The sequence below is a fragment of the Lutra lutra genome, chromosome 9 (genome assembly GCF_902655055.1).
Source record: "Lutra lutra chromosome 9, mLutLut1.2, whole genome shotgun sequence".
Lineage (NCBI taxonomy): Eukaryota > Metazoa > Chordata > Mammalia > Carnivora > Mustelidae > Lutra > Lutra lutra.
Window position 1 is genome coordinate 8045591 of NC_062286.1, and position 27441 is coordinate 8073031.

Consider the following 27441-nt stretch of genomic DNA (forward strand, 5'->3'; position numbering starts at 1 on the left):
TAAAATCTGAAATCCTTTCAATGTTTAGAACATTTTGTATTAATCACTTTTCTAAAATATCTATTCAGCTTGTCCAAAAATAATGGTTACCAATTTCTTACACAGAGCTTCAAGTTTTTGCTTTAAGAAATAATCATAATAATGAGAAAAGGGGGTACCTGGGTAGCTCAGTGGGTCAAGCATCTCACTCTTGACCCAGCTCAGGTCTTGATCTCAAGATCTTGAGTTCAAGCCCACATTGGGCTTCATGCTGGGTATTCTATCATACGAGACAACACGGAAAAAATGCTGATACTAAATCTTTTCACTACAGAATAAATAAAACCTTTACTGAAAGAATTTGTTGGATTATACTGATAAATACAGGCTACTTGGACATTTTTACTTTAATATGATCTCAACACAGGTAACACATTTTTTCATTATGTCTGCAAAAAATGGGCAACTAACTCTATTCTGCTTAGAAGGGGATCATAATATTTTTTAAATGTCTGAAACTAAGTATTTCTAAAGAGAGTATTTTTAAAGAACATGTCATTTTGATGTGACCAGAAAAATTAAACAGAAATCTAACAAAATAATAAAGCACTTCGGAACAGTGCATGGCACACAGTGAGAACTACTACATGTCTTTTTTTTTTAATTCCAGTACAATTAAGATACAGTGTTCTATTAGTTTCAGGTGTATAATATACATAAGCAAATATGGAGTGCTTCACGAATTTGCATGTAATCCTTGAGCAGGGGCCATGCTAAATCATCTTTGTACTGTTCCAATTTTAGTATATGTGCTGCGGAAGCAAGCACAAGAACTATGTCTTGCTAACGATATTACTATTACTGATATTGATAATAACTTTAATGAGATATCATAAAAAGATACTATTCAATATACTAAGCTTCAAGTGCTTATCATTAAGAATTTAAAGGAGTTTAAAATATCTTCTACAGTTTAAAGGAAGTTTTATATACAGCATTTATATCACCATTTTCCATTAACCATATTTTATACACACTTCTCACAACAGAAATCTCACAGGAAGCATGAGTTCACAGTGGCAACCCCTCCTTGGAACACTCCTCTAAGGAAATCCTCTTTTGAGTTCTATAAACCATCCATCATCATAATTAAATATGTAACTAGGTCAGTTTCTAAAAAATGTCCTTGTAAATACATATTTGTCTTCTCCATCAAGTCTTGAGTTCAAACCAAACTGAGTACAGTGAGGCAAAAGTATTTCCATATACTGCATATTAGTAATATTTGGGGAGTTAGTATTTTCATCCAGGCAGAGAAACCTACATGTCAAAAAAAAAAAAAAAAAGCCTGGCAATGAAAAGAAAGCAGCTTCAAATGAAGTTATTTAATATGGGTAGAATTTGGGAGGAAGAAGCAAAGTTATAAGAGATAGGGTTGGAAAGGTCAGAAGTCAGGTCATTAACAATCTTGTAAGAAATTATTATTATTTTGAAATTTTCCCTGAATGAATGGGAAATCAGTTATTTAAGTACTTTAAGTTGGGGAATAATAGGATTAGATCTGCATCTTATAATAAGTAGTTCGGCTGGAGAGTAGAAAACAGACAGGAGGCTAGGAAAGAACGGGGAAGAGCATGCTCCAACAACCACAGAAAAATGTGATGGTCACCCGAAGTGGGAAAGCAGCAGTCAGGTGGGAGAGAAATGAATCGCATTTTGGAGGTAACACTGACAGAATCTAGCGATACTGAACGTGAAGTCAAAAATGACAGATACCCAAACAGCCAGATTTCTGGCTTGATTCTAGCCAGATGGATCGCGGAATCACTAATCATAGGAAATGAAGGAGCTGTGAAAGCAAAGGGAGGAAAAATAATTTTGCTGTAGATACACTGATTCTGAAGTATCTGTGGTATATCTCCGTGGAGATGACTCATAGGCAGCTAGCTGATGTATGAGCCTAAAGCTCAGAGGGAAGCTTTCAGGTAGAAAAATCAAAATCATCAACATACAGATGATGAAGTCCTAGAAATAGACACAAGCTTAAGAAGGTGGCAAAGAATGAATAAAAAAAATAGGAAGCAAGAATCCCATTTAGCAGAGGAAGAGAAAACAAAGGAACCTGAGATAAACAGCTGGAGATGCTCTGAGTACTGTCAGAGAAGCCAAGAGAGCAATTTGAGAAGTGTCAAGTACTTCTGAACATTCAATAAAATGATAGTTTTAGCAGCAAGGAAATCAAGTGAGCAGTGTCGGCGATGGGACAGGATGGCAGGGAGATTACGGTGTGCTGAGGAATGAACAGAAAGTGAGACAGCAGTTTGCCTTGCTGGAGAGGGGAGGGGCAAAAGGTAGAAAGAACTGACATTTCTTGGGCGCCTGGTGGCTCAGTGGGTTAAGCCTCTGCCTTCGGCTCAGGTCATGATCTCAGGGTCCTGGGATCGAGCCCCACATGGGGCTCTCTGCTCAGCAGGGAGCCTGCTTCCCCCTCACTCTCTGCCTGCCTCCCTGCTTACTTGTGATCTTTTTGTCAAATAAATGAAATCTTAAAAAAAAAAAAAAAAGAATTAAGATTTCTTTCTAGGAGTCATTTAGTTTTTTGTTTTAGTTGAGACATTTGAAGAAGTTTAGCCAAATGAAAAAGAATCCAAATTAAGAGAAAGATGAAAGACAAACAGAATTAACCAACAGAAGGAGAGAATGAGATCCAAAGCACAGTTGGAGAATCAGCCTGAGAGAGAACAATGGACACCTCATCCACTGAAAACAGAAGGAAAAGTAAGAACAAATGGTACAGAAGAGATAAACTGGTGAGTCAAATAACAGGAAATTAAGGGATCTCCTTTTGATGGCTTCTATTTTCTCATGAAGTGAGAAGACCATCTGTGGAGCATACTTTGCTCAAAGAAAGAAAAGAATGTTTAAAATGGACCCTATGGAGAATGACAGAATTGTTCTGCCATGCTGAAAGCTCTTAAAGAAAGAGAGACCATGAATTCACTGTACCAGTAATAACTAGTAATTTTTTTCTCTATCAGTGCTCAATGTACACCTTTTGTATAGGCCAGAGACACACTGATCCAAAATCTAGGTGCAAATGCATAGGATAGAAACTCAACAAGGCAAGGAAATTGAGAATTCTGGCAAGAGGTCTAAAGTGATGGACGACGGACTCTTGCCTGCTTATAAAGGAAGCATCTGGTGGAGAGAAGCGTCAAGGAACTGCAGATCTCAAAAGCATCAATGAATAGATTTAATAAAAAGATAAGAGCTCACGAACAAGATATTTGAATAAATGATCTCAAAGGTAAAGCTGATTTCAGGTAATGGTAAGGTCCAAAGTAGTTTCTTGGGAGTAAGTAATTGAGTTAAGGGAATCTACAACACTAGAGACGAGGAAACTGTGAAGCCAGGGTCCTGGCTACTCTGTTCATATAAACACTGAATTCACCTAGAACGATCGCACAACGCTGCATGGAAAGGAAGTCTGTGGGTCAGAAGGCTATGTCTTCAATGAGTAAGCAGAGATATGAGGCTCAGCAACAGCAATTTTAACAGGAAGGTTTTATAGGCACTGTAGTGCAAAGAAGGAAACCACCTCTTCTATTTTCTTACAACTGGGATCTGTAGAGAATAAAGGAAGGTACAAGTTCCCCTAAGAGAGGGCTTTCCCAAGGAGGAAGATAGGTGGTGTTACTTAAAGATAAAAGTAACATTCAGTAAAGAATTTGAAGATGCAAGTGATCATGTTTAACCGTAGAACAAGGGTAAGAAATGTCTGAAAAAGAGGAAGAACAGGTGAGGGAATGAGTGTGAGAAGAGATATGTGTAATGACTTGTATCTTGGGCAGGAAAAGGCAATATCATGTGACTAGATCTGGAGGGATCACTGCATGAAAAGACCGCTGAGAGGACAGGTTTCAAGAGTTCTCTAAAAGAAAAGACACCATGTCTCTCAGAGGTTAGCCAGTGCCTGCAATTAGAAAAGTCTATGTCTAGTGTGTCGTAAGAGTCCTAATGCTTTGGAAAGAGCCAAATGAAGTTTTGATAATTTATATGGGTTTCAGGCTACATGCTAAGACTATCAGGCAAAAGCCCCATTTGCTAGGCTTAGTCTGTAAGAACTGAGAAAAGCTCGCCATCTATCTTAGATAGTAGAAATCAGTATTCATCTTTGACTATAAATAACCCTGTTTGGAGCTGCACTGTTTCACAACACCTAGTAGGGTATGATAAAGAATAAAAATATCTCATTAACCACATAAGACATTCCTCTTTTAGACTTAACTCTTCATTTGTAAAATAAAGGGGTATATTAGAACCATTATCATTAAGAACCAACCCTCCCCCTACTCCAAAAAAGAAAGCAGCAAACCTTACATATAGACTCCCAGTTGGGAATCAGACTAGCCATTTGATAAAACTTCACAAACACACACTAAATGCTATAGGCTCTGTGCGAGTCACCAGGCAGAGACATGAAGATGACTACTATGTAACTATATGAGGTGATGAATGTTAACTAAACTTACTGTGGTAATTATTTTGCAATCTACTTAAGTCCAGCCATTATGTTGTATATCTTAAACTTATATAGTGCTGTACATCAATTATATCTCAATAAAACTAATGAAAAAAGAAATTATCTTTAATGCATTTATGCCCCGTTACCCTAAAAACTAGGTTTAATTCCCAAATTTCCAATAAGCCATGATATAAAAGTTAAAAAAATAATGACTACTACATGGTCACAACTGTAGGGGAGCTCATGGTCTGATATGTAATAAGTAAATAATCATAATACGCAATGATTCTAATCATTTACAACAGAAGTACTGTAAGAGCAGAGAAGGCAGAGAAGAGTCACTGCCCGGAGTTAGGGAAAGGGATAAGGAAGAATTACAGAAGACTTCACAGAGCAAATAAATTTGATGTGGATCTTTAAAAAGAATTAAAACTATGACTAACAACAAGTGTTCAATCTTATTAGTAATCAAATACTGAAATGCACATAAAAAAACAAAATGAGATACTGGCTTTTTTTCACCTATGAGATTGGCAACTAAGGTAAAAGGCTGATGATAATATCTACCCAGCAAAGGTAAGGGAATATGTGTATTCTCATCACAGTTGGGATTGTTTTGGAATTTTAAATATGTACATGCTTTTAACAATCCCATTTCCAGAAATCTACAGAAATATTCACATATATGCATAAAATTAGTGATGTTCACCGCAGCAATGTTTATAATAGAAGAAAGCAACAGAAAATGTCTATCAATACTGAAACAGTGAAATAATTATGGCAAATCCAGAAAATGCAATACTCCCTAAAAGAACTAGATGAGTTATAAATTCCGACTGGATGGCCTCCAAATAAATTAAAAAAGCAAATACAAAACAATAGATATGATATAGATGCATTTGGGTTATTAAAAATAAGCCCAATAAGTATTCCTACTTTTTATATGCAAGGAAAAAAGGAAAATGATACACCACCGTTACTTGTATACACTGTTAATGCATACAAGGAAAGTGATACACTGATGTGTTCTAAAGTGGCTGTTTCAGAAGACTGAGATCAAGGAGAAAGGGCTAAGAGAGAACTTATATTTTATATTCACTTCTGTAATTTTTAATTTTTTAAATAGACATGTATTATTTTTAATTTTCAAAATGAAGTTTGTTGGAGCGCTCAGTCATTAAGCATCTGCTTTCAGCCCAGGTCATGATCCCACAGTCCTGGGATCCAGCCCCGCATGGGGCTCTCTGCCCGGAGGGAAGCCTGCTTCTCCCTCTCCCACTCCTTCCCCTTATGTTCCCTCTCTCGCTATGTCTCTGTCAAATAAATTTAAAAAATCTTTAAAAGAAAAAAATGAAATTTGTTTTGTTTGGTTTTTCAAGTTGACAAAGCAGAGAACAAGAGGTAGCATTCCCATTAGAGACAGAGACAGAATATAAATAAAAGAGGATGGTATATTTATTCTGTTATTGGTGGAAGGATGATTGCCTCTATCCCTGGTCCTGCTCACTCTCTTCCTTTTCACATCTCGGAAGATAAAGCTACTTCCCCGATGCCCATTATCTTCGCCATATATCCCATCAAGGCTTTTTCCTGCTAGTGGTCTTGGCTGGCTCAATCAGGGAAGCGTCTGACTCTTGATCTCAGGGTTGTGAGACTGAGCCCCATGCTGGGTGTAGAAATTACTTAAAAAAAAAAATTAAAAGAAGACTTTCCCCTGCTATTGTCACCTGATCCTGGGGCCCTTCAAAAACCCCTTCCCTTTACTTCTAGTGGAGGAGAGAGAGGGATAGGCACCTGAGCACAACAGACCAGCCACAAGATAGAATACAGTCTATGCTGAAGTCTCTCTCTATTCTAAGAAAAACCACTGAGATTAAAACAAAAAAAAAAAAAAAAAAAAAAAAAAAAAAAGAGAGAGAGAGAGAGAAAAGAGAAGTAGATAAAATTCATTTCTTAATTCATAAATGCGACAACAGGGAAAGTATATAATGTATCAACCCTAACAGTGGCTATTCCCATACAAACTTCTCCCCATATTCATTTTAATTATGCCTGGATACTAATTCAGATGTTTCTGGTCTATAAAATACAAATTCTTACTCCATGAGGTTGTTAAAGAGTTGACAATAGACTTAAGTTAGCCTATTCTGTTAGCCAGATCCTAAAGCCCTAAATTGGGAAATTTGGAAATTATATGATCCAAGGAAATTAACTAGTTACTGATCACAGTAGCCATCAACACAGAATGATCACAACATATACTATTATGCTACTTTTAAATTTTTCTACATGATTAAATTATAATTGTCCTGGTATCCCTAAAGACCAGAATCTGTACCAGAGGTCATACAGCATAATACCTGCTATTTATCTTCTAAACCCTTCTTTTGAAATTGTGCCTCCGCTCACTTTTGTTACTAAAAAGTAGGCCAAAATTTGCTAAATTTAAGCCACAGATAAAAACTGCTGGTAAAACCCAAACACTCCTTTAAAGTTTACATAAAGCGTGATTAAAATTTTTGCAAGTGAATAACACGAAGGCTTAAAAATTATGTCATGACTTTTCCTAATATTTGTATCAGGATTTCTGAAATTTAACATCACATGAGAACATCAGACTTTTGTTTTCACAGTTCAGCATCCTACCAACCCTAAAAGAATATACCTTAAAAAAATAAATAAAATAAAACAAAATAATATACCTTAGCTGGGAAAAATCGATACCTGGACTATAAACCCAAAAATGAATAAAAACAAATATTCACTGAATGAAACTATCCTCAGTGAATTGAAAAAAATAAATATGCTAATTTTTTATTCAGTTGTTTAGTACTTTAGAGAACCTATTATTTGCCAAATAATGTGCTATCATTTTTAGGAAAAACAGGTTAACACCAGGAGACGGATTGTGTATGCACAAATCCTTTTTTTTTTTTTTTTTTTTTTAAAGATTTTACTTATATATTTGTCAGAGAGAGAGAGGGAGAGAGAGCAAGCACAGGCAGACAGAATGGCAGGCAGAGGCAGAGGGAGAAGCAGGCTCCCTGATGAGCAAGGAGCCTGATGTGGGACTCGATCCCAGGACTCTGGGATCATGACCTGAGCCGAAGGCAGCTGCTTAACCAACTGAGCCACCCAGGCGTCCCTGCACAAATCCTTTTGAAGACGCTTATAGACATACATAATTTAGGCTATTTTACAGATAGTTCTTCAATTCTCTGTAAACAAGCTTAAGTTCTGTACAGTTTACAGAACACCAATACACAGGGTTAGCATCCCACTGGATTTAATCTTCCCATTTCCTTGAGGTAGACAGATATAGGTCATATAAATTATCAAAGTCAAGAAGATAATTGGGGCGCCTGGGTGGCTCAGTGGGTTAAGCCGCTGCCTTCGGCTCAGGTCATGATCTCAGGGTCCTGGGATCGAGTCCCGCATCGGGCTCTCTGCTCAGCAGGAAGCCTGCTTCCCTCTCTCTCTCTCTCTGCCTGCCTCTCCGTCTACTTGTGATCTCTCTCTGTCAAATAAATAAATAAAATCTTTAAAAAAAAAAAAAAAAAGAAGATAATTAATTAAAGATAATTAATAAAACATCTAACTAATCATTAACAGTCTTAGCTCTTCTGACACCAAATCCCATGTTCTTGCCATTACACCGGTTCTCTTAAAAATACACTTAGAAATTATCAAGTCATGGGGTGCCTGGGTGGCTCCGTCGGTTAAGCATGCAATTCTTGGTTTCAGCTCAGGTCCTGACCTCCATCCAGGTCAAGAGAGTGATCTCCAGCTCAGGAAACTGAGCCCCATGGTACAGCTCTGCACTCAGAGAAAGGTATGCTTGGGAATCTCTCTCTCCCTCTGCCCTTCCTCCCAACTCAAGTGCACGTGCGTGCGTGTGTATGTGTGTGTGTGTGTGTCTGTGTGTCTGTGTTTAAAAAAATTCTTAAGGAAATTCACTTGTTTGTTCATATATTAGTAAAGGTTCAAAAGAATCCATTTTATGAACTTATTTTAATGGAATTTTACTTATGGAAAATGATCTGAAATAAGCATGCTACTTTCCAGATTCTTACACTTCCATTTCAGATTTGTTGTAACTTGAACCAAACTGAACAATTCTGTTTACAAGAGGATAAAAAGCAGAACAATAAAATATTATGCCAGAGACTTACATTCTCCATATTTTAAGAGATGAACTTCCATACATAAAAATCCCCTCTTACTAGCTCTCCCCCCAAAACTGAGTCATTAACTTGTATTCAGTGTTTTACTTTATGATTTCCCTCTGAAGTAAATTGCATAAGCCAATTTTTACTAGAGTTTCCTTTTATTAGTTCTAAATTTAGTTTTATTTGTATCATCCGTTGGTCTCCTATTCTGGGAATGTCTTAAATATAGGAAACAAATCTGTCTTCAGCAATGCCTCCAAAATTTTTAAATTTATAGCTTCCCCCTTTTCACAAAAATATATGATTTTACAATTTTTTTTTTAAGAAAATTATCTCTCAGAACAACCAGCAAAATCCTTTAGGTGATTTTTTACATTCTCTTACATTGTAACATCTTGCTTTTATGACTAAATTCTTGTTTAGCCAGAATATAACAACATTAACAAAACAAAATATATTCATATTCTCATTTTAAATTGCAATCATGAATTATATAGTCCATAGCTATAGTCAGAAATAATGCCTCAGAGCTGCGTTAGCACGGACATGACATAACGAATCAAGAAGTCTCAAGTTAACCTGCATTTTGTTAAGTATTTAGAAATGGTGGAAAATCCTGTGCAATGCTGAGGTATTATGGAATACATTTTCTAATGACCAGATTGTAACATATTTCTAAACCGAAAAAACACTTCCAGTGAAATGTTAATAAATCAGATGTAACAACCTTCTAAAGATAACTGCAGAAATATATTAGTCAGTCAAAGAAGGACCACTCAGTTTTAGATGTTTCACATTTTATTTATCTATTCAGCAATAACTTGTAAAGAATGGATACACTTTAAGTGATAAACTGTGGCCAATCTTTAGGGCTTTAAAAATACTGTGTGTCACTCTATAGTCTCATAAATATTAATATTGCCTTGGCCACGGTGTGTCCAATTTTATTAACTACAAGATAAAATCTACAAAAAGTGAGTTGCTAAAGATTTCAAATACTAAAAAAAAAAAAGATAAAACTCACAACTGCTTTTCCTCTAATAGCGTAACTATTATCATAAGAATCAATAAATAAAAATGTTTTCAAATTTCTAAAATACTTACATACCCCCTTAACCACCAAAATTAAAATGGCCACACAAGAGGAAGTCTAATATATAAATATTTGAAAAAATGAAAAATAGGGACAACTTATGCACTATGTAAAAACTGTCTGGTCTTCCCTTTTTTTTTTTTTTTTTTTAAAGATTTTATTTATTCATTTGACAGAGAGAGACACAGTGAGAGAGAGAACACAAGCAGGGCAAGTGGGAGAGGGAGAAGCAGGCTTCCTGCCGAGCAGGGAGCCTGACGCGGGGCTCAATCCCAGGACCCTGGGATCATGACCTGAGCCAAAGGCAGACGCTTAGCGACAGAGCCACCCAGGCGCCCCTGTCTGGTCTTCTCTAATTTCCAATGATGTGAAGAGACATAACTGCAAAGAATGTGCATTTGAAAAAAATCTAAACAGTAACATATTAATAAGATGACTATTACATAACCAATAACTTGAAGGCTGCTCTGAAAATAAAATTTCAAGACAATTTAACATAAAGATTTTGAATATTCTACATTGCAATTTTTTGCTTGTTTTTAAAGAGACCACAAAATAATTTTAGTGTGATTTTGTTATTTTTTAAACATAGGCACATTCATAGATATACATACACCATGCTGCTTTAGCTGCTATGTTCTGAAGGACCATACATTTCTAGTGAAATTTTTCTTTCTGAATTAAATCAACTGTCAGTGATTAAAAAGGCTGTCACTATTTCTGTCACCATTTATTAAATGTGAAACATCAAAATTATATATTTTCCAGGTCAATAAGTGTCTATAGATGATATTTCTCATGAAAGGATAAGAAGCAGTATATCTATATCATAATTTTAAACTGTGTATATTTTATCACAACAAAAATTGTTTTTCACTTCTATTTGGACTATCTTGTCTGATTCTTCCTTCAGAAAGGCTCAACAAAGCAAATTAAATTTCCTTCTAAAATAAGAAAAAGAAAAACCTTGGTCTAATTCCTATGGAGCTCTAAAAAAAGACAGAAAATGTGATGACCCTTGGTATTTCAGATTTCAGAAAATCTGGCACTTCTCCATTCTCCAGCCTTTCCCACATATACAATTTTGTGTGCCAAGGGGATCCAGACTATTTGGTTTTGGTTTTGTCAGTCAGTACAAGAAGCAGCACCTACAAATTTCTCAACCTCAGATCTGCAGATTAACCTGCGTCAGAATCACCTGAGATGCTTGATCAAAAGCAAATTACTGCCCCCCCCCCCACAGACATCTAAATCAGAGGATCTGACATCATTTCTACCAAATACCATGGGTGTGATTCTGGCTTCCAACAGATAATTCTGACTTTCTGACTTCATCCAAGCCTTGGTGAGTCACAAAAAATAAAGAAAGAAAAATAAATACATAAATATTCTCCTTTCCTCAGGTACATTTCAATCCAATGCCCTCTCTGCCAATCTTTAAACTACAATATTGCACCTCTCAGCTCAGTAGCTCCCACAATTTCCTGTACTTGAGAACCATCTGTGGAACTTTTAAAACTCCTATTTCCAGGCCACGTCACATACCTATTACATTGGTAGGAAACTAGGCATCAATATTTCTAAAGATCTCTAGTTGAGTGTTATATATATATATACATATATAAGATTTTTAAACCACTGTCTTAGCTGTCGGATTTAACAGATACAGATTAGAAAATTTGTAACTTAAAATTACCTGTAAGGGAAACCTGGGTGGCTCAGTCAGTTAAGTCGCAAATCTTGATTTTGGCTCAGATCATGATCTCAAGAGTAGTGGGATTAAGACCCGAGTCAGGATCACTGCTCAGCATAGAGTCTGCCTGAGTTTCTCTCCCTCTGCCCCAACTCTCATTCTCTCTCAAATAAATCAGTCTTATAAATAAATAATTAAACAAATAAAATAACATAATATAATAAAATTACCTGTAAGGGCCAGGACATAAACTATATTGCTATTAAGTTTTTAAATTTCCCGATTTATCTATACATTTCCTTTTTATTTTAATCCAATAGGAAAATTTTTGTCAATTCATTTATTAAAGCTTTCTTAAGATGGCCTTTTTTGAAAGAATGTAAGACAAAAAAACTTTCATGCTGAACACAACTAAGATCGTGCCATGCATCTAAAGTTCAAAGAGAAGCTCATCATTGTTTCATTTGCACATTAATTTCAGTGATATTTTGAGAAATACAATCACTGAGAAGCCAATACAAAAATTCAAAGGTCATGCTTTAGATATTTAAAAGCAACTCCAAATGTTGTTTATTCCAGAGAAATTTTGCTGAATTTGGAATAGCTACTATATGGTTAAATTTTACAATATGATTTAAATTTTGCATTAACTCTTTCCCCAATTCTGACTTGATATCTAACCTCTCTGAAAGAAAATATTAATTTGGATATATTTGCCTCTAGTCTTTACTAATTCCAAAAGAGCTGTTTGTATGACCTGTTAGCGGCCCTTAGAGAAATCTAGTGACTCATAAAGAAAAAAATGTTTAATCTTGATTCTTTCAACACAGGCACACTGGTCAAACACAACACATCATTTTTAGCCATCCAACTTCAACTTGAACTTTATTCACTATGTAATACAATAAAATATGGCCATATGTATTTAAATATATAAAAATCCCAAGTACCACAAACTATAACTCTGTAAGTTACCCCAAAAAGGTGAAACATTTTTCAAAATCATACTGATGTTTACACGCTTAATACTTGAAATATTTTTGCAAGGGTTTCAGTATACAAAAACACATTTCACTAGATCATGCAGACCTCAAACTTCATGGCAGTTGGGCTATTACACTTTCATTTCAAAATCAAGAGTCAGATGCATAACCAACTGAGCCACTGAGGCACCTCCAGCACACTTTCCTTTTAGAAGAATAAATATCAATACAAGCAAAATTTTTAAAATTCATCCTTTATAAATTAAAGCATCTTAAGTACTGAAAGAATTATTTCCTCAAATTTTCCTTTCTGCTCAAATATGTCCCATTTGTGGTTATCTCATAAAAACTCAAAAAATATAACATAAACTAAAACTAAACAGAAAACCTCAATTTCAGGGGCGCTTGGGTGGCTCAGTGGGTTAAAGCCTCTGCCTTCAGCTCAGGTCATGTTCCAGGGTCCTGGAACCAAGGCCGCATCAGGCTCTCTGCTCAGCAGGAAGCCTGCTTCCCTTCCTCTCTCTCTGCCTGCCTCTCTGTCTACTTGTGAGCTCTGTCTGTCAAATAAATAAATAAATAAATCGAAAAACAGAAAACTTCAATTTCAATAAGCATACTTTTTAGTATGACTTCTAAAGGAGTCATACTGAAACACAAGGTAAAACAATCAGGTAATATCCTGATACAGAATGGACATGTATGGCAGCTACTTTTACATCTGAAAGAACATGGTCTTAAGTTTCAAAATTCTGCTCATAATTTAATCCCACAAATCAATATCCATTCCACCTATGAAAAAAAGTAACATCTGTATCCGTATATTAAATTCAGATGGGTACTCAAAGCATAAGCTAAAAGTTAAGTTTAACAATACTGTTTAAAACACCAGTAGTTACCAATCATAGGAACAAAGTCATAAAATTAATAGTAAGAATGTCTTTTTCATTCTTATGTAGAACAGAAAAGTTTTATAAAGATAAATGTTGGCTCAAGATAAGAGAAATCAGTTTATAAGCTTACTCAAGATACTCAAAATAATAATAATAAAGAAAAAGGAAAGAGCAGCACAAAACAGAATGGAGAAACAATTAAAGACCATAATTTAAGTCAGAAGTACTTCAATTTGATCTGTAGCTTAGAAATAACTAGTAGAGACTGCACTGCCATTATCAGGGCCTACAAGGCTCAGCAAGGTGCATTCATTACTTGAAAGCAAAAGGTACCACAAAAGGTTTAAAAAAAATAATAATGCTTAGTAGTAATTAGTAGTAATTAGACTAGTGGAGACACTAGTCAGTAGTATAATTTTACCTATAAAGGGCTGTGATGTATATGTATCTGTATTCTATTTTTAAACATTGGAATTGGCTTGTGGTATACAAAATCAAACTCCTTTTATTAGACCATACTCATGGCACCTTAGCAAAAATTTTAAAAACAAAATTAATAAGCACATGAAGCAGTACTCAGTATCATTTATCATGAGTAAAAGGTATTACCATGGCTATCATCACAAAGATAACAATGTCAAATGTTCTTTGAACATGTGGAAAAACTGGAACCCTCATACATTGCTGGTGGGAATGTAAAATGATACAGACATTTTGAAAAACACTCTATCAGTTTCTTAGAAGTTAAGCATAACGGGCCGGGGCGGAGTGGTTAAGCAGATGCATACAATATGACCCAGGACTCCAACTCCTTAAAATCTATCTAAGAGAAGTAAAAACACTTATCTGTACATATGGTGAATTCACAAACAAAATATGCTATATCTGTACAATGGATTATTAGTCAGCAATTAAAAAAAAAAAGGACAAAATACTGACATATGCTTCAACACAAGTGAACCTCAAAAATGTTATGGTAAGTGGAGGAAGGCAGAACAAATGACTGAATATTGTATGATTCCATGTGAATGAAATTTCCAAAGAAGAAAAACTTACAGACACAGAAAACATATCAGTGGTTGGCTTCCCTGGGAGTAAGGACTGAAGGCAAACATGCTCAAGGAAATTTTGGAGGGTTAATGAAAATGGGTTGTGATATTGTTGGTGGCACAACTCTATAAATTTACTAAAAATCAGTATATCGTATACTTACAAATAGGTAAATCCTATGGAATGGAAATTAGAATAAAATAAAAAGAATAAAGAGAACTAATAAATTTAGTAAACAATGATACCAACATTCAGCACCTGCTGACGACTCTGAACTGCCAGACTTCTTTTTTGGAGCTTATTCTAAGAACAAGTAAGAGACAGTGACACGGTCTTCTCAACTGCTCTACATCTGCAGCCTGTATTTATCACTCAATCAACAATTGTCAAGGACTTACTACAAGCAAGATACTATGTATTGCTCTCCTTTGCTAACTGATAGTCACCATTACGTACAGAAGAAAAACCATACTCTGAATTCTCTTCTTGGTGTAGCTGTCTTAAATACAATGCAAAGGGAACAAGAAAAATTAAGTACTTGGGTTTATTAGAGAAAGAATAGATTATTATAAACAATAAACATTTTAAAGTTAAGTGAAAATCCTAGTAATCAGAATGCTTGATAATATCGGAAAATTTTTCAAAAGTCATTTGTAGTGACTTATAATAACACTTTGATTCCTGATCAAAATTTCTCATGCCCTTTGGCTTTCTTTTAATTTTGCTTATCAATACTATTAATAACAGCCAATACACAATTTTAAAGAATTTTACCCTGTGAACAGACCCACCAGAATCTCATCTGCCCTTATGAAGCACTGTTTCAACACAGGCATCACCTAGATGTATAAGAAGGAACTGGATATATTTAACCAGAAGAAAAGTTAGGGGGCAGGAGAACAGATGAAACTCAATAAATCATCAAGGCTGTGCAGCCCACACAAAGTATCTTTACTTCACCTAAAGCACTGAATAAAATTAGCTTAAATTCTTCCCAAAACAAATTTGTTTCACCACAATCCAGAAAATGTCCAAATCATTATTCACTTTTCCTACTTGACCTTCAGTTAATTCTATCACTCAAACCTATCCTCTTTGCATATAGAGATGTTTACTTAACTTCCTTTCTATAAATAAGTGACAGGAACATGTATCAAAATGTTTATTTGGGGAAAACATTAGTATCTCTCTAAGCATTATATATTTCTACAGGTTATCACTCCTGTTACTCAAAAAAGATTTGTTAGTTCATTCAACAAATATTTACAGGACACAACAAAAGAAGACAAAAAAAAGATACATGTCCTAAAAGAGCTTATATTCTGTTCATTAAATAAACTCAAAAACCAAGAAGTACATAAGAAGACAATACTTAGTGTACTAAGCATTCCTCATCATACTCATACCGGTCATTAAGATACTACCAACCCTGTTCTACTCTTGTTTCCATCTAAGAAGTATCACTGGAGGAGGTTCTGCTGTTCATTTCCACGGCATATAAATCCCTAATAACAAAGTGTTAGAAATTAGTTCCAAGTCCATAACCTCTTAAAAATAAAGAAAAGTTTGGGGTGGCTGGGTGTTTTAGTTGGTTGACTCTTCATTTCAGCTCAGGTCACAATCTAAGGGTCGTGAGCATGTTGGGCTTTGGGCTTAGCAGAGTCTGGTTCTCTCCCTCTCCCTCTGCCCCTCCCCACATGCTATCTCCATCTCTCTCTCTCAAATAAAAAAATAAACCTTTGAAAAAGAGAAAAAAAAGAAAATTTCTATCAGTTGTTTTATAATTAAAAAGTCTAAACTCTTAGAGGATAAGGGAAATCAGATGTTGAATAATGAGTAATCAATTAACTATAACAAAAAAATTTATAAAGCACTTTAGATATCTGAACGAACAATTCATACCTTATCAAAATGAAGCAACAAGCCATAAAATCATTCTTGGAATTATAGAAGCATTCCCCCAAAGTATTATCAAAGATGAACCAAAAATGAATCTCAAAATTTCCTTTTTGTCATACATACAAACATACACAGAGAAGGGGGGGGAGAGTAAGAGAATGAAAGAGAGGAAGAGTAAGAAAGAGAATGAGAGCGAGAGCGTAAGCATGCAAGAGAGCTAGCAAGATATGCTAACTATTGTGATCCAGATGCTTTCCAAAAAGATGAGTGAAGGTCATCTGGGACTGCCAGTTGCAGAATTTACAGACATATCTCCATAATTCAATTGTATTAAAAAAAAAAAAAGTACAGATGAGAGGAACGAATAGCTACAATCAAGGAAAAGGAAGAGACAGTTTTAGTAGAGATCCCAACCACCATGATTTCATATTAATTTAAATATTAAGCTCTATGTAATAGAGTAACCTGCCAATAGAAAATGTTATTGCTTTTTTCCCCCTCAAAAGCCATAAGTTGCCCTGAGTCATCAACATTCTCTTCACAGTAACCCTGATCACTAAAGTTATATATATATTTGAATGTTAGCACAGAATAGGATTTTATTTTTAAGTAGGCTACACACCCAGCGTGGGGCCCCCCACTCAGGGCTCCAACTCACGACCCTGAGATCAAGACCTGAGCTGAGATCTACAGTCAGACACTTAACTGGAGTGAGCCACCCAAGCACCCTCAGAAGGGTTGTATAGTTGTAGAATAGTATTTCCATAAAAAGACTCAAGATGCCCAAATGAAGACCAATCTATAATCATCACCCTCTTTCCTCCCACAAACACCATTCTCCAAAGAGGAAGCTGTAAGACAATACAGAGATATAAACAAAGGCTTCCAATTATTATTTTGGTTACTCTAATATTTATGACAAACTTCCTGACAAAATCTTCAATACCCCTACTTCAGAGTTTCCATTAAAATTCCAAATGGAATAAAAGTAACATTAAAGGTAACACTAAAAATAAAATCATTAGAGTACTAAAAGAAAATTCAGGTATATGATATTATAATTTTGGTGATGGGGAATGTCCTAAGGGGGCGCCTGGGTGGCTCAGTGGGTTAAAGCCTCTGCCTTCGGCTCAGGTCATGATCCCAGAGTCCTGGGATGGAGCCCCACATCAGGCTCTCTGCTCAGCAGGGAGCCTGCTTCCTCCTCTCTCTGCCTGCCTCTCTGCCTACTTGTGATCTGTCTGTCAAATAAATAAATAAAATCTTAAAAAAAAGAGAATGTCCTAAGCATGACATCTAAGCTAGAAATCACTCTACAGTGAGAAGCCTGATAAATATCACTATAGAAAAGCTTCTGTTAAAGAAAATGACAAAGCACATATACAATGTCATTCTACTTTTTTTCTATTTTAATTTTTCAGACAGATATTTATACCAAAATGTTAATTTAACTCTATGTGCGGAAATTATATATGTAACTTGCATTTATACCTTTAATTTATAAGTTTTCTATAATAAGAACATATTGTTTTTATAATTACAATAATTTACAGCTTTCTTCCCTTCAAAAAAACAAAATCTAGGGTTTTCAACCACAGTTGCCTGCCCATTTCCTTCAAGTAAAAAGATAAAAGTACAAAATAAATCAATACATTTTGAACAGAGCTTGGTTAAACAGAACCATAACTAACAATTAAATGTAGTTACTCGGTGGTAGATAGACAAATAAAATATCCACCTATTAGAAAATTCATTTTTAACAAAGGCACCAAAGCAATTCAATGAGAAAAGAAAAATGTTTTTTAAAAAACTGGTGCTGGTGACTATAGCTAACAATACTGTATTGTATACTTGAAAGTTGCTAAAAGAGTAAATCTTAAATTAAATCTCACACTAAAAACAATAACAACAAACCACATGGTAATTATGTGAGGTGAAGAATGTGTTAACTAATGGTTACTGTGGTAAGCAACTGGCAATATATACATGTATCAACTGTATACCTTAAACTTATATAATGTTATGTGTCAGTTATGCATAAAGCTGGGAAAAAATGGCAGATAGTGTGGACAAACGGATATGGGAAATATGGGGAAGAGGGGTGGATCTTGACCTCTAACTCACACCATACACTAAAAGTGGCTTCACATCTATCCTAGACCCAAACATAAAAGTTAAACTATAAAACATCTAGAAGAAAGCAAATGAGACTCTTTCTAACATGGGGAAAGGTAAGTGTCTTGGGCAGAAAAAGCAGCAACCGTAAAAAGTTTTTGATTTAAAAAAAACACACCACAGGTTGGAAGAAAACATTTGCAAAACATATATTTTGACGAAGAACTGTATATCGGATAAAGAACTTGCGTGAGACAATAATAAAAATAAAGGGAAAAAAGAACCCAAATTTTTTTAAATGGGCAAAAATGTGAACAAATGTTTCACAAAGGAAGATACACAAATGGCCAGTAAGTACCAGAAAAAGTTATTACCATTATTTAACAAAGAAATGCAAATTAAATTTACAATGAGCTACCCACTACCCACGCACAGAGTGGCTAAAATTTAAAAGACTCAGTGTTGGGGAGGAAATGGAACTCTCATTCACTGCTGTAGGAGTGTAAAATTACATGACCACTTTGGAAAAAGATCTGGCAGCCTCTTTCTCTCTCTCTCTCTCTCTCTCCCTCTCTTAAGATTTTATTTTTAAGTTATCTTTACACCCAACATGGGGCCTGAACTCACAACCCCGAGATCAAGAGTCATATGCTCACCAACTGAGCCAGCCAGGTGCACCAATCTGGCAGTTTCTTAAAAATTAAACATACTTCTACATTACAACCTAGCAATTCCACTACTGGGTATTCACCCAAAAAAAATGATAACATGTCCTCATGAAGACTTAATACAAGGTTGTTCTTAGCAAGCTTTATTAAAAGCCAAAGTATATAATATATAATAACCAAAACCTCAAAATAGCCCAGGTATCCATTAACAAGAGATGGCTAACAGACTACGGTTCCCCGTATATTGGAATACTGCTCAGTCAAAAGAAAGCAACAAGCTGTTGATACACACAAAAACATGGATGAATCTCAAAAACTATGATGAGCTAAATAAGCCAGATGCAAACGAGTACACAGTATACAGAATTCTATTAATAAGACGTTCTAGAAGAGGCTAAAGCAGTCTTTAGTACAAAAAAAAAATCAGAAGAGTGACACAATATAAGAGAATGGGGTGTAGAATTAACTGAGAAGACATGTAAGGAAGACTTCTGGGTTGGTAATAATGTTCTGTATATTGATAAGGATTTACATTACACAGTGTATAATTTGTCAAAACTCATCAGTAGTACACTTAAGATTTGTGCATTTCATTATATGAAAATTTCATTTTTAAAAAGCCTAAAGAAAAAAATAAAAAAGCCTAAACAAATACTGAACTCTACTTAAAAAAATGCATGCTGAGGTGTTTAAAGGAGAAGCACAGGGCGCCTGGGTGGCTCAGTTGGTTAAGCAACTGCCTTCAGCTCAGGTCATGATCCAGGAGTCAAGGGATGGAGTCCCACATCAGGCTCCCTGCTCAGCAGGGTGTCTGCTTTTCCCTCTGACCTCTCTCCTCTCATGCGTGCTCTCTCCCTCTCTCAAATAAAATAAAATAAATCTTTTAAAAAAATTAATGAGAAGCATACCCATAGCTACAACTTACTTTAAGTGAATCAGAAACAAAAGATATAGTAATAGATGGATAAAGGGAGGGATAGATGTAATAAAGCAAATATAGCAAACTGTTAATTAGATGGTAAGTATACAGACGTTCAGCTCAATTCTTTCAACCTTACTATGTACTTTCATATTTTCCATAATAAAATGTTGGGGAAAGGGGCACCTGGGTGGCTCAGTGGGTTAAGCATCTGATTCTTGGTTTCAGCTCAGGTCATGATGTCAAGGGCGGGGGGGGGGGGCTATGCTCAGTGGGGAGTCTGCTTGAAATTCTTTCCCTCTCTCCCTCTGCCCACCCCCCCTGCACTTGTTCACTCGCTCGCTGGGTCTCCCACTCTCTCACTCTCTCTCTCAAATAAATAAATCTAAAAAAAATAAATAAATAACGTGGAGGAAAATTTGAACTCTACCCATTACCTTGTTAAGTTGAACATAGCGTATCTTAAAACACAACAATTCCACTCCTAAATATATACCTTAGCCTATAGATACTTCACATGGGCTCCAGTAATGTTCACAACAATTCTGTCCAAAACAGCAGAAAAGAAAAACGATCTAAATATCCATCAAGTCGACTGGAACAATATTCTGCAGTTTATGAAAGCAGTGAAAATGAAACCACAATGTGGGTGTATCTTAGAATTTAACTGAAAAAAGCAAGTCACAGAAGAATGTAGTACGCAATACAAATGTTAACCTTTTTTAAAGCTAAAAAAGTAAGTTGAACTAAACAGTACTGTTTAGAGATACATACAAATGTGGTACTCTATCTATAAAATAAAGCAAGGGAATAATAAAAAAAATTTCGGGGGCCGGCGCCTGGGAGGCTCAGTTCAGTGTCTGAATCTTGATTTCAGCTTAGATCATGATCTCAGGATCATGAGATCAAGGCCCACATTGGGCTCTGTGCTCAGCAAGGAGTCTGCTTGAGATTCTCTCCCTCTCCCTTGCTCATGCACACTCACTCTCTCTCAAATAAACAAATCTTTTTAAAAAATTTCAGGGTAACATGAGAGAATGCATGAAGACTGATCAAGCAGCAGCAACACATGGTAACTCTAACAGGCTACTGTTCTGTTCATTAAATTGAGCAGTGATTTCATGAATTTTTTTTATGTTTCATAATTATTATTTGCATGCTATATTCTCTTAATATTTAGAATATTTCAGAATTCAAAATGGGAAAAGAGGACTACTGGATCATGACTCAAAACAACAATTTAGGTTTCAAGATTATTCACTATTTCTTTATAACAACAGTGTCTGAGATGTATATAAGTCTACACTGGCCTTACGTTGGGGCAAGATGTTTCTGAATTCAGAATTTTCTGGATTTTGGGGCGCCTGGGTCGCTCAATTGGTTGAGCGAATGCCTTCAGCTCAGGTCATGATCCCGGAGTCCCAGGATGGAGTCTCACATCAGGCTCCCTACTCAGCAGGGGGTCTGCTTCTCTTTCTCACCTTCCCCCTCTCATGCTCTCTCTCTCTCTCTCTCATTCTAATAAATAAAATCTTTAAAAAAAAAAAAAAAGAGCAGGGAGCCTGCTTCTCCCTCTGCCTCTGCCTGCCACTCTGTCTGCCTGTGCTCACTCTCGCTTCTCTATGACAAATAAATAATAAAATCTTTAAAAAAAAAAAAAAAGAATTTCCTGGATTTTAGAATGGTAATAAAGTACATATACCATATTAAGTACATTCCTAAAAGTCCTCCTGCAAATCTGCTGTCACCCTGAAATCAAACACATTAATATTTCTCCAAGGAAAGCTATTCCAATTATACCAAGAGGGACACAGTGATTATAATTATTCTAACATCAGATCAGGTCAGATGTTACAATCAGGTAAGTTTTACCAAAACTTGGTTTTCAGGATTCTTTATATAGCAAAATTGTGGGTGAGGTACTGTGGACCTGTACTTTCAAAGAGGTTCAAAGAGGTTTCAAAGAGGTTCAAAGCAAATTCCATACATCACTTTTTTAAACCTCTCTAGCTAATTCATTGTCTTTAATGATCATCAAAACACAAGGTTTGTTTTTTTTTTTTTAAGATTTTTATTTATTTATTTATTTGACAGATAGAGATCACAAGTGGGTAGAGAGGCAGGAAGAGAGAGATGGGGAAGCAGGCTCCCTGGCAGGCAGAGAGCCCTATGTAGGGCTCGATCCCAGGACCCTGGGATCACGACCTGAGGCAAAGGCAGAGGCTTTAACCCACTGAGCCACCCAGGTGCCCCAAAACACCAGTTTTAAAGTAAAGTAATCCCATTTATACTATAAACACGCAACTTTTATTTTGCAAAAGAAAAACATGTATAAAACAACTTCTCAATTTTTATTCTATCTTTATAATATTCATCCTTATTAAACGGTAGAAAAAATATACATAAAATTTTAATTAGGCAGATAACCAGTACCAAGCTGAAATCTAAGCACTGTGATAAGAAGCATTTTCATACAGTTTACTGGCATAATGAAATCAATCAAATAAAGCACTTTTGTATTTCAAGTCACTGAAATTCATAAATAAAATTTTAACCACCCTTCCCCATCAACACTAGTCTTTTTCTTTAAGTTTTTATTTATTTATTTGACAGAGACAGACACAGTGAGGGAGGGAACATAAGCAGGGGGAGTAGGAGAGGGAGAAGCAGGGGCTCAATCCCAGGACCCTAGGATCATGATCCGAGCCAAAGGCAGACGCTTAACGACTGAGCCATCCAGGAGCCCAACACCAGTCTTAAGTAACAGTTTACTCAAGCCTGATCCCAGGTTATTATAACCATTTACTCTTTCAGGAAAACACATCAAAACCCAAAGGCACAGATCTTTAGAAAGAACTTCAGGGGCACCTGGCTGATTCAGTCAGTAAAGCCTGCAACTCTTGATCTCAAGGTTGTAGGTTCAAGCCCCATGCTGGTTGTAGAGATTACTTAAAAAATAAAATCTTAAAAAAGATAGAAAGAAACACATCTCTCTGGCATAATATTAAAGCACAGTTCTTTTTACCATATTATTTGGGAAAGCATATGAGAAGTTGAGTCTTGAGAACAAAACATGGGTGTTTACCAAAAAGTTTCAAATCCTGCAAAAGCATACCACTCAAGTCCCTCCCCTCAGAAAAAGTATTACAGAAACAAACCTCTCCCAAAACTCTATTTTTGGGGAGCCTGGGTGGCAGAGTCAGTTAAGCGTCCCACCCTTGGTTTTGGCTCAGGTTGAAATCTCAGGGTCATGAGATCGAGCCTGGTCAGACACTGTGCTCCATGGAGTCTGCCTGGGATTCTCTCCTCTCCCTCTGCCCCTGTCCGGGAGTCCCCCTGCGCCCCCACCCCACCCCGCCGGCCCGGCCCATACTCTCTCTCTCTCCAATAATAAATCTTTAAAAAACAAAACAAAACCTATTTTTAAATAATACCAAGCAGCCCATAATCTGTAACCACAAAAGGGATATACTCTCTTCAGGTTAATTTAAGGACCTATGTAAAGCAAGGAGCATCTGCAGAGAAAAAAAACCAATTTAGGGCTTTAACACTGACACAGTCTTAGAATCCAGCTTTACCCATGCCTGATGACTGCTAGCACTTTTCTGATGACAAGTACAAATTATAATGCTACACACTCAAAATTATATAGCAAGAAATGGTTGCCAATAAAACCATTTTCCTTTTCAAAGGAAACTTAGAGCAATTAACTATGCTAACTGCACACAGAAATGAGCTAAACGAAATAGCACTACTATGACCAAGCACTGAGCTAAGCACTTTGCATGTAATCTCACCTAACATTTTTTTCCTACAAAGAGAGTTTTACCTTCTAAGAATAATTCTACAGTAATTTCTGGTATATTTCATCTTCATACTTTTGTCATCTTGGTATAGAATTTTAAATGGTACTTTCTGAGCTGCTAAATGAAGTAACTAATACTCATGGCTGTGTTTTTATTTGACTATATTACTTAAGTTTTCTCGGTTAAGAAAAAATACTTATTTTCTAGAGTAAAACCAGAAGAAATGCTAACGATGATCAACTGTGATGCACAGGCGAAATCACAAGGCATCAAATCTTTAAAGTGATCTCAGCCATTATTTCATTAGTATTTCAGGAAATATGTTTTTATAACAGTCTTGTAAAGATTAATTCATGGAAGTGTGTAAACCTGGCGATTCACACACCTGTACCCCTGGGGATAAAAATACATTATATGTTTATTTTTAAAAATTAATTAATTTTTAAAAACATTAATTCATGGAGTTTGTTTGGAAAGACAAAAATTTCTGGAAATGGATAGTGGAGATGGTTGCACAATGACACGAATGTAATTAATGCCACTGAATTGAACACTTAAAAATGGTTAAAATGGTAAATTTTAGGTAAATGTTAGCACAAAAAAGCCAAACTCATTCTACTATTCTGTCCAATACACATAATTTAAAGCTAACTTACTATAACACAGCTTTAAAAATTTTTCAGCTCATCAATTTGCAATAGAAGCAGTGCAACCTTGTTCCAAGGAAAAGAGTAAGGGACAATTTTTGGTCTGGTAAGATTTACTTCAACTCGGAACCACAATATTTAATGAACTAAAAACAGCAATAGCAGAGTCTGCCCAGTCAGCAACATCTAATGTCAATTCTCACACCAACAATACATCACCTTAACTAAAGTGTAAAGTGTCTTGGCTGTTTTGAGCACTCAATAAATGGATGGACCAAACGGTTTACTAAACGTGTAATGTTTCACTTTTAAAAACAGCCTTCATTTTAATAATTTAGAAAATACTTTAACAAAACAGAATGGATGAACATATTACAGGAATAATTAGCTTAGGATATTCCGATATCCTGCACAGAATAACCCGAATAATTGTAATTAACATCAGTAAAGACCCACGAGATGAAAGTGCAGTAAAAAAGTGCCGCAAAAAAATTCAATCTGGGATTGAATCTGAACCTGATGAATACTTGCGGTACTATTTTTAACTGAACTTTCTGGCCTTGGGTCAAAGTTTTGCTAGCAAAATACCAAAGTGGAAATGTTGGGAGTGAAGCCCGGAGTCTCTGTTTTGGCCTAGAAGTTATGCCCTCCATGCAACCAGTCCTACGCCCAGATGAAGACTGCTAAAGAGGGAGCAGGGTGTCACCACGCCATGAGAACACACAAACAACACGCGAATGCGAAAAGCCGAGAAAGACATCGCCAAAGGCCTCCGACAGAACACAGTACCTCACCACGTTCTGCTCATGGTACAGAGATTCCTGCACTTTGGCCAAACACCACTGAGTCACTCTGCAAATGATTCCAGAAACCTCAAAGGAAAACCAATGACTTCTGAAGAAAAGTCAGTTAATCACTGGCAAGGGAGGAGACGCAGTTTTTCTCAGCATACAGTCACTAGCTCTCTCCCAGCCGCGAGGACTGCACAGGAGTTCTGGTAGAGAATCACCCACACAAATTCTAGCCCTCCCGAGTTAAGTGAATATCCAGAGCATCTTTTCCACTTCCTTCTCCTCCCAGGGGTAGCCATCCGCACCCCCTTTTCCCATAAATACATCCCTACTGCACACTACACTGTGAAATACAATCGTCCATCCTAACAAAAATAAGAAATAAGAAGGCATCCTCTGGTGCATCTCTAATTCGTGAAACATACTCCTTTCGTGAGCAAGAGCCAACTCGCAGCCTTCACGAAGTGATTACTTTGAATTCCACAGCCTGCCTTAAGAAAGAGACGCAATGAAAAGAAGAGATTTGTTCTCCTCGACAATTCAGACCGATTCTTGGGCTCTGGCGCTTTGTCATCTACCCCCGGTGGGTACTCCCAACAGGGAGAGCATCAGGTTTCCCTCTTCGACCCACGTCCCCACGCAGCATGCCCTTCTTCCAAACTGCCTAGTCCGGTGAATCTAAGACCGCAAATCCTGCTCCCGACCTCCCCAAGGCGAGGGAGGAGGCGGGAAGGAGAAGAGGGGTGTTTCCTCCCAGGGCTCCGAGACGGAGGCAGCCGGGGATGACACCCGCTCCAGGAGGGAGAAGGGGAAGGACCAAACGCGGGTCTCTACTGCTGGAACTTGGTCGCAGAAGTCTCCGGCCTCCCACCCGGGCCCGGCTGCCGGAAGCGGGACGGGGTGGGGCGAGACCTCCCTCCCACGGGTGGGTGGGCACAGAGGGGGATCTGAGGCAGGCGCCACGGGAGCGGGGAGGGCGCCCGGGCCCCGGCCACCTACCAGCAAGCTCTCCACGTTGATGGGCGAGCGAGGGTCTCGGATCAGCGCCTCCAGCTTCCTCTGGCGGCTCGCGCCCGCCCCGTCCCCCGGCACGGCCTCGGGGGCGCCGGGCATTTTCCCCGTCGCCGGGGGCCGGCTCATGCCGCCGCCGCCCGGCCCCGCACTCCCGCTCCCCGCGCTCCGGCCCGGGCGCCTCGGGGCCTAGCGCCGCCCCCGAACCGCCGGCTCCGGGCGGGGCTCCGCCACGGCCCACCGCCCGCCTCGAGCTCCGGCTTCGGCTCTCAGCGCCTGTCCGGGGCCTGGGGTGGTCCCGGGGGGCCGCCCGGCCCGGCCGGGAGCCGCGAAGAGCAGACGGCGTCCCCGCCCCTCAGTCAGATTCGCGCCGCCCGGTCCGCTCGTCCGCCGCGAGCTCCCTCAGGACTTCGAGGGCGGGAGCGGGGAAGCGGCGCGGCCACCGCCGGGGTGGGCCGCCCCGCCCTCTGGCGCTCCGAGAGGCTGAAGCCCGGGCTCGGACAACTACGGCCACCGCCAGCCCGCCCCCATGCTCGCCGGGGCAGCCTCGGTCCCACAAGCCCGCTCCCCTCACACGCTCCCGCACGGCTCCCGTCTCCGGCCGCGCGCAGCCGCTACCCACAAGCCCCTCGGGCCGCGGCCGCCGGCGCGCGCCCCCGCTCGCCCCGCCCCGCCGCGCGCGCCGCCGCCCCCGCCCGCCGGCCTCCGCCTCCTGTCGCCCCTTGTCCATTTTTTTCCTTTTCCTCCCGCGGGTCCCGCTTCGCGTTTCTCCTTTTGGATCCTCCTTCCTTCCCCGCTTCCTCCTCCCCCTCTTTGAGTTCTCCGAGGGCAAACGGCCGGGCGCGCGGTGACCGCCTCGCTTGATCCGCCTCGCTCCAGCGGGGGGAAGGGGAGAGCGCGCCCGGGGCTGGGGTCTTTCGCGACCCTGCTCCCGCCTGACCCTGCCCGGGAGGGCGACTCCGTGGACTCGAGGGCCGGCCCCCCACCCCCACTGCCCGGTTCCGCCGCCGCCGCCGCCGCGCCCGGGGGGTCGGGGAAGGTTGGAGGGGGATGGGTCGGCCCGCCCCCGCTGACTCAGCGCGCAGCTATGCGGGCCTTGCATCACCCGCGCCAAAATAATAGCGACCGCCAGCCGCTGCCCTCGCCTGCTGGGCTCTGCGCTGGCGAGGGGCCTGCCTGGGCCGGGAAGGTTTTAGTGGAAAG

At 38.4% G+C, this 27441-nt stretch overlaps 1 protein-coding gene, 1 long non-coding RNA gene and 1 other non-coding gene across 11 annotated transcripts in view; all 3 read right to left on the reverse strand.

Annotated features, from left to right (window-relative positions):
- Positions 1-26814, reverse strand: part of ROCK2 (Rho associated coiled-coil containing protein kinase 2) — a 144888-nt gene extending 118074 nt beyond the window's left edge. For 7 of the 9 annotated variants that reach the window (XR_007129885.1, XR_007129884.1, XM_047744072.1 and 4 more), the window contains exon 1: positions 26227-26814. Coding sequence is in view for 7 of the 9 variants with exons in the window: in XM_047744072.1 (XP_047600028.1) it covers positions 26227-26367 (141 nt within the window). In the remaining 2 variants the exon portion in view is untranslated. The remainder of the gene's footprint in view (positions 1-26226) is intronic. The other 2 variants (XM_047744077.1, XM_047744076.1) reach the window with 1 other exon arrangement.
- Positions 700-807, reverse strand: LOC125110133 (U6 spliceosomal RNA). Its single transcript, XR_007130465.1, has one exon. It is a non-coding gene; the product is annotated as a U6 spliceosomal RNA (small nuclear RNA).
- LOC125108365 (uncharacterized) lies at positions 701-18784 on the reverse strand. The gene is made up of 3 exons (XR_007129887.1): positions 18771-18784; positions 2876-2879; positions 701-812 (listed from the first exon to the last, which is right to left on the reverse strand). It is a non-coding gene; the product is annotated as an uncharacterized LOC125108365 (long non-coding RNA).
- Positions 26815-27441: the final 627 nt, after the last annotated feature.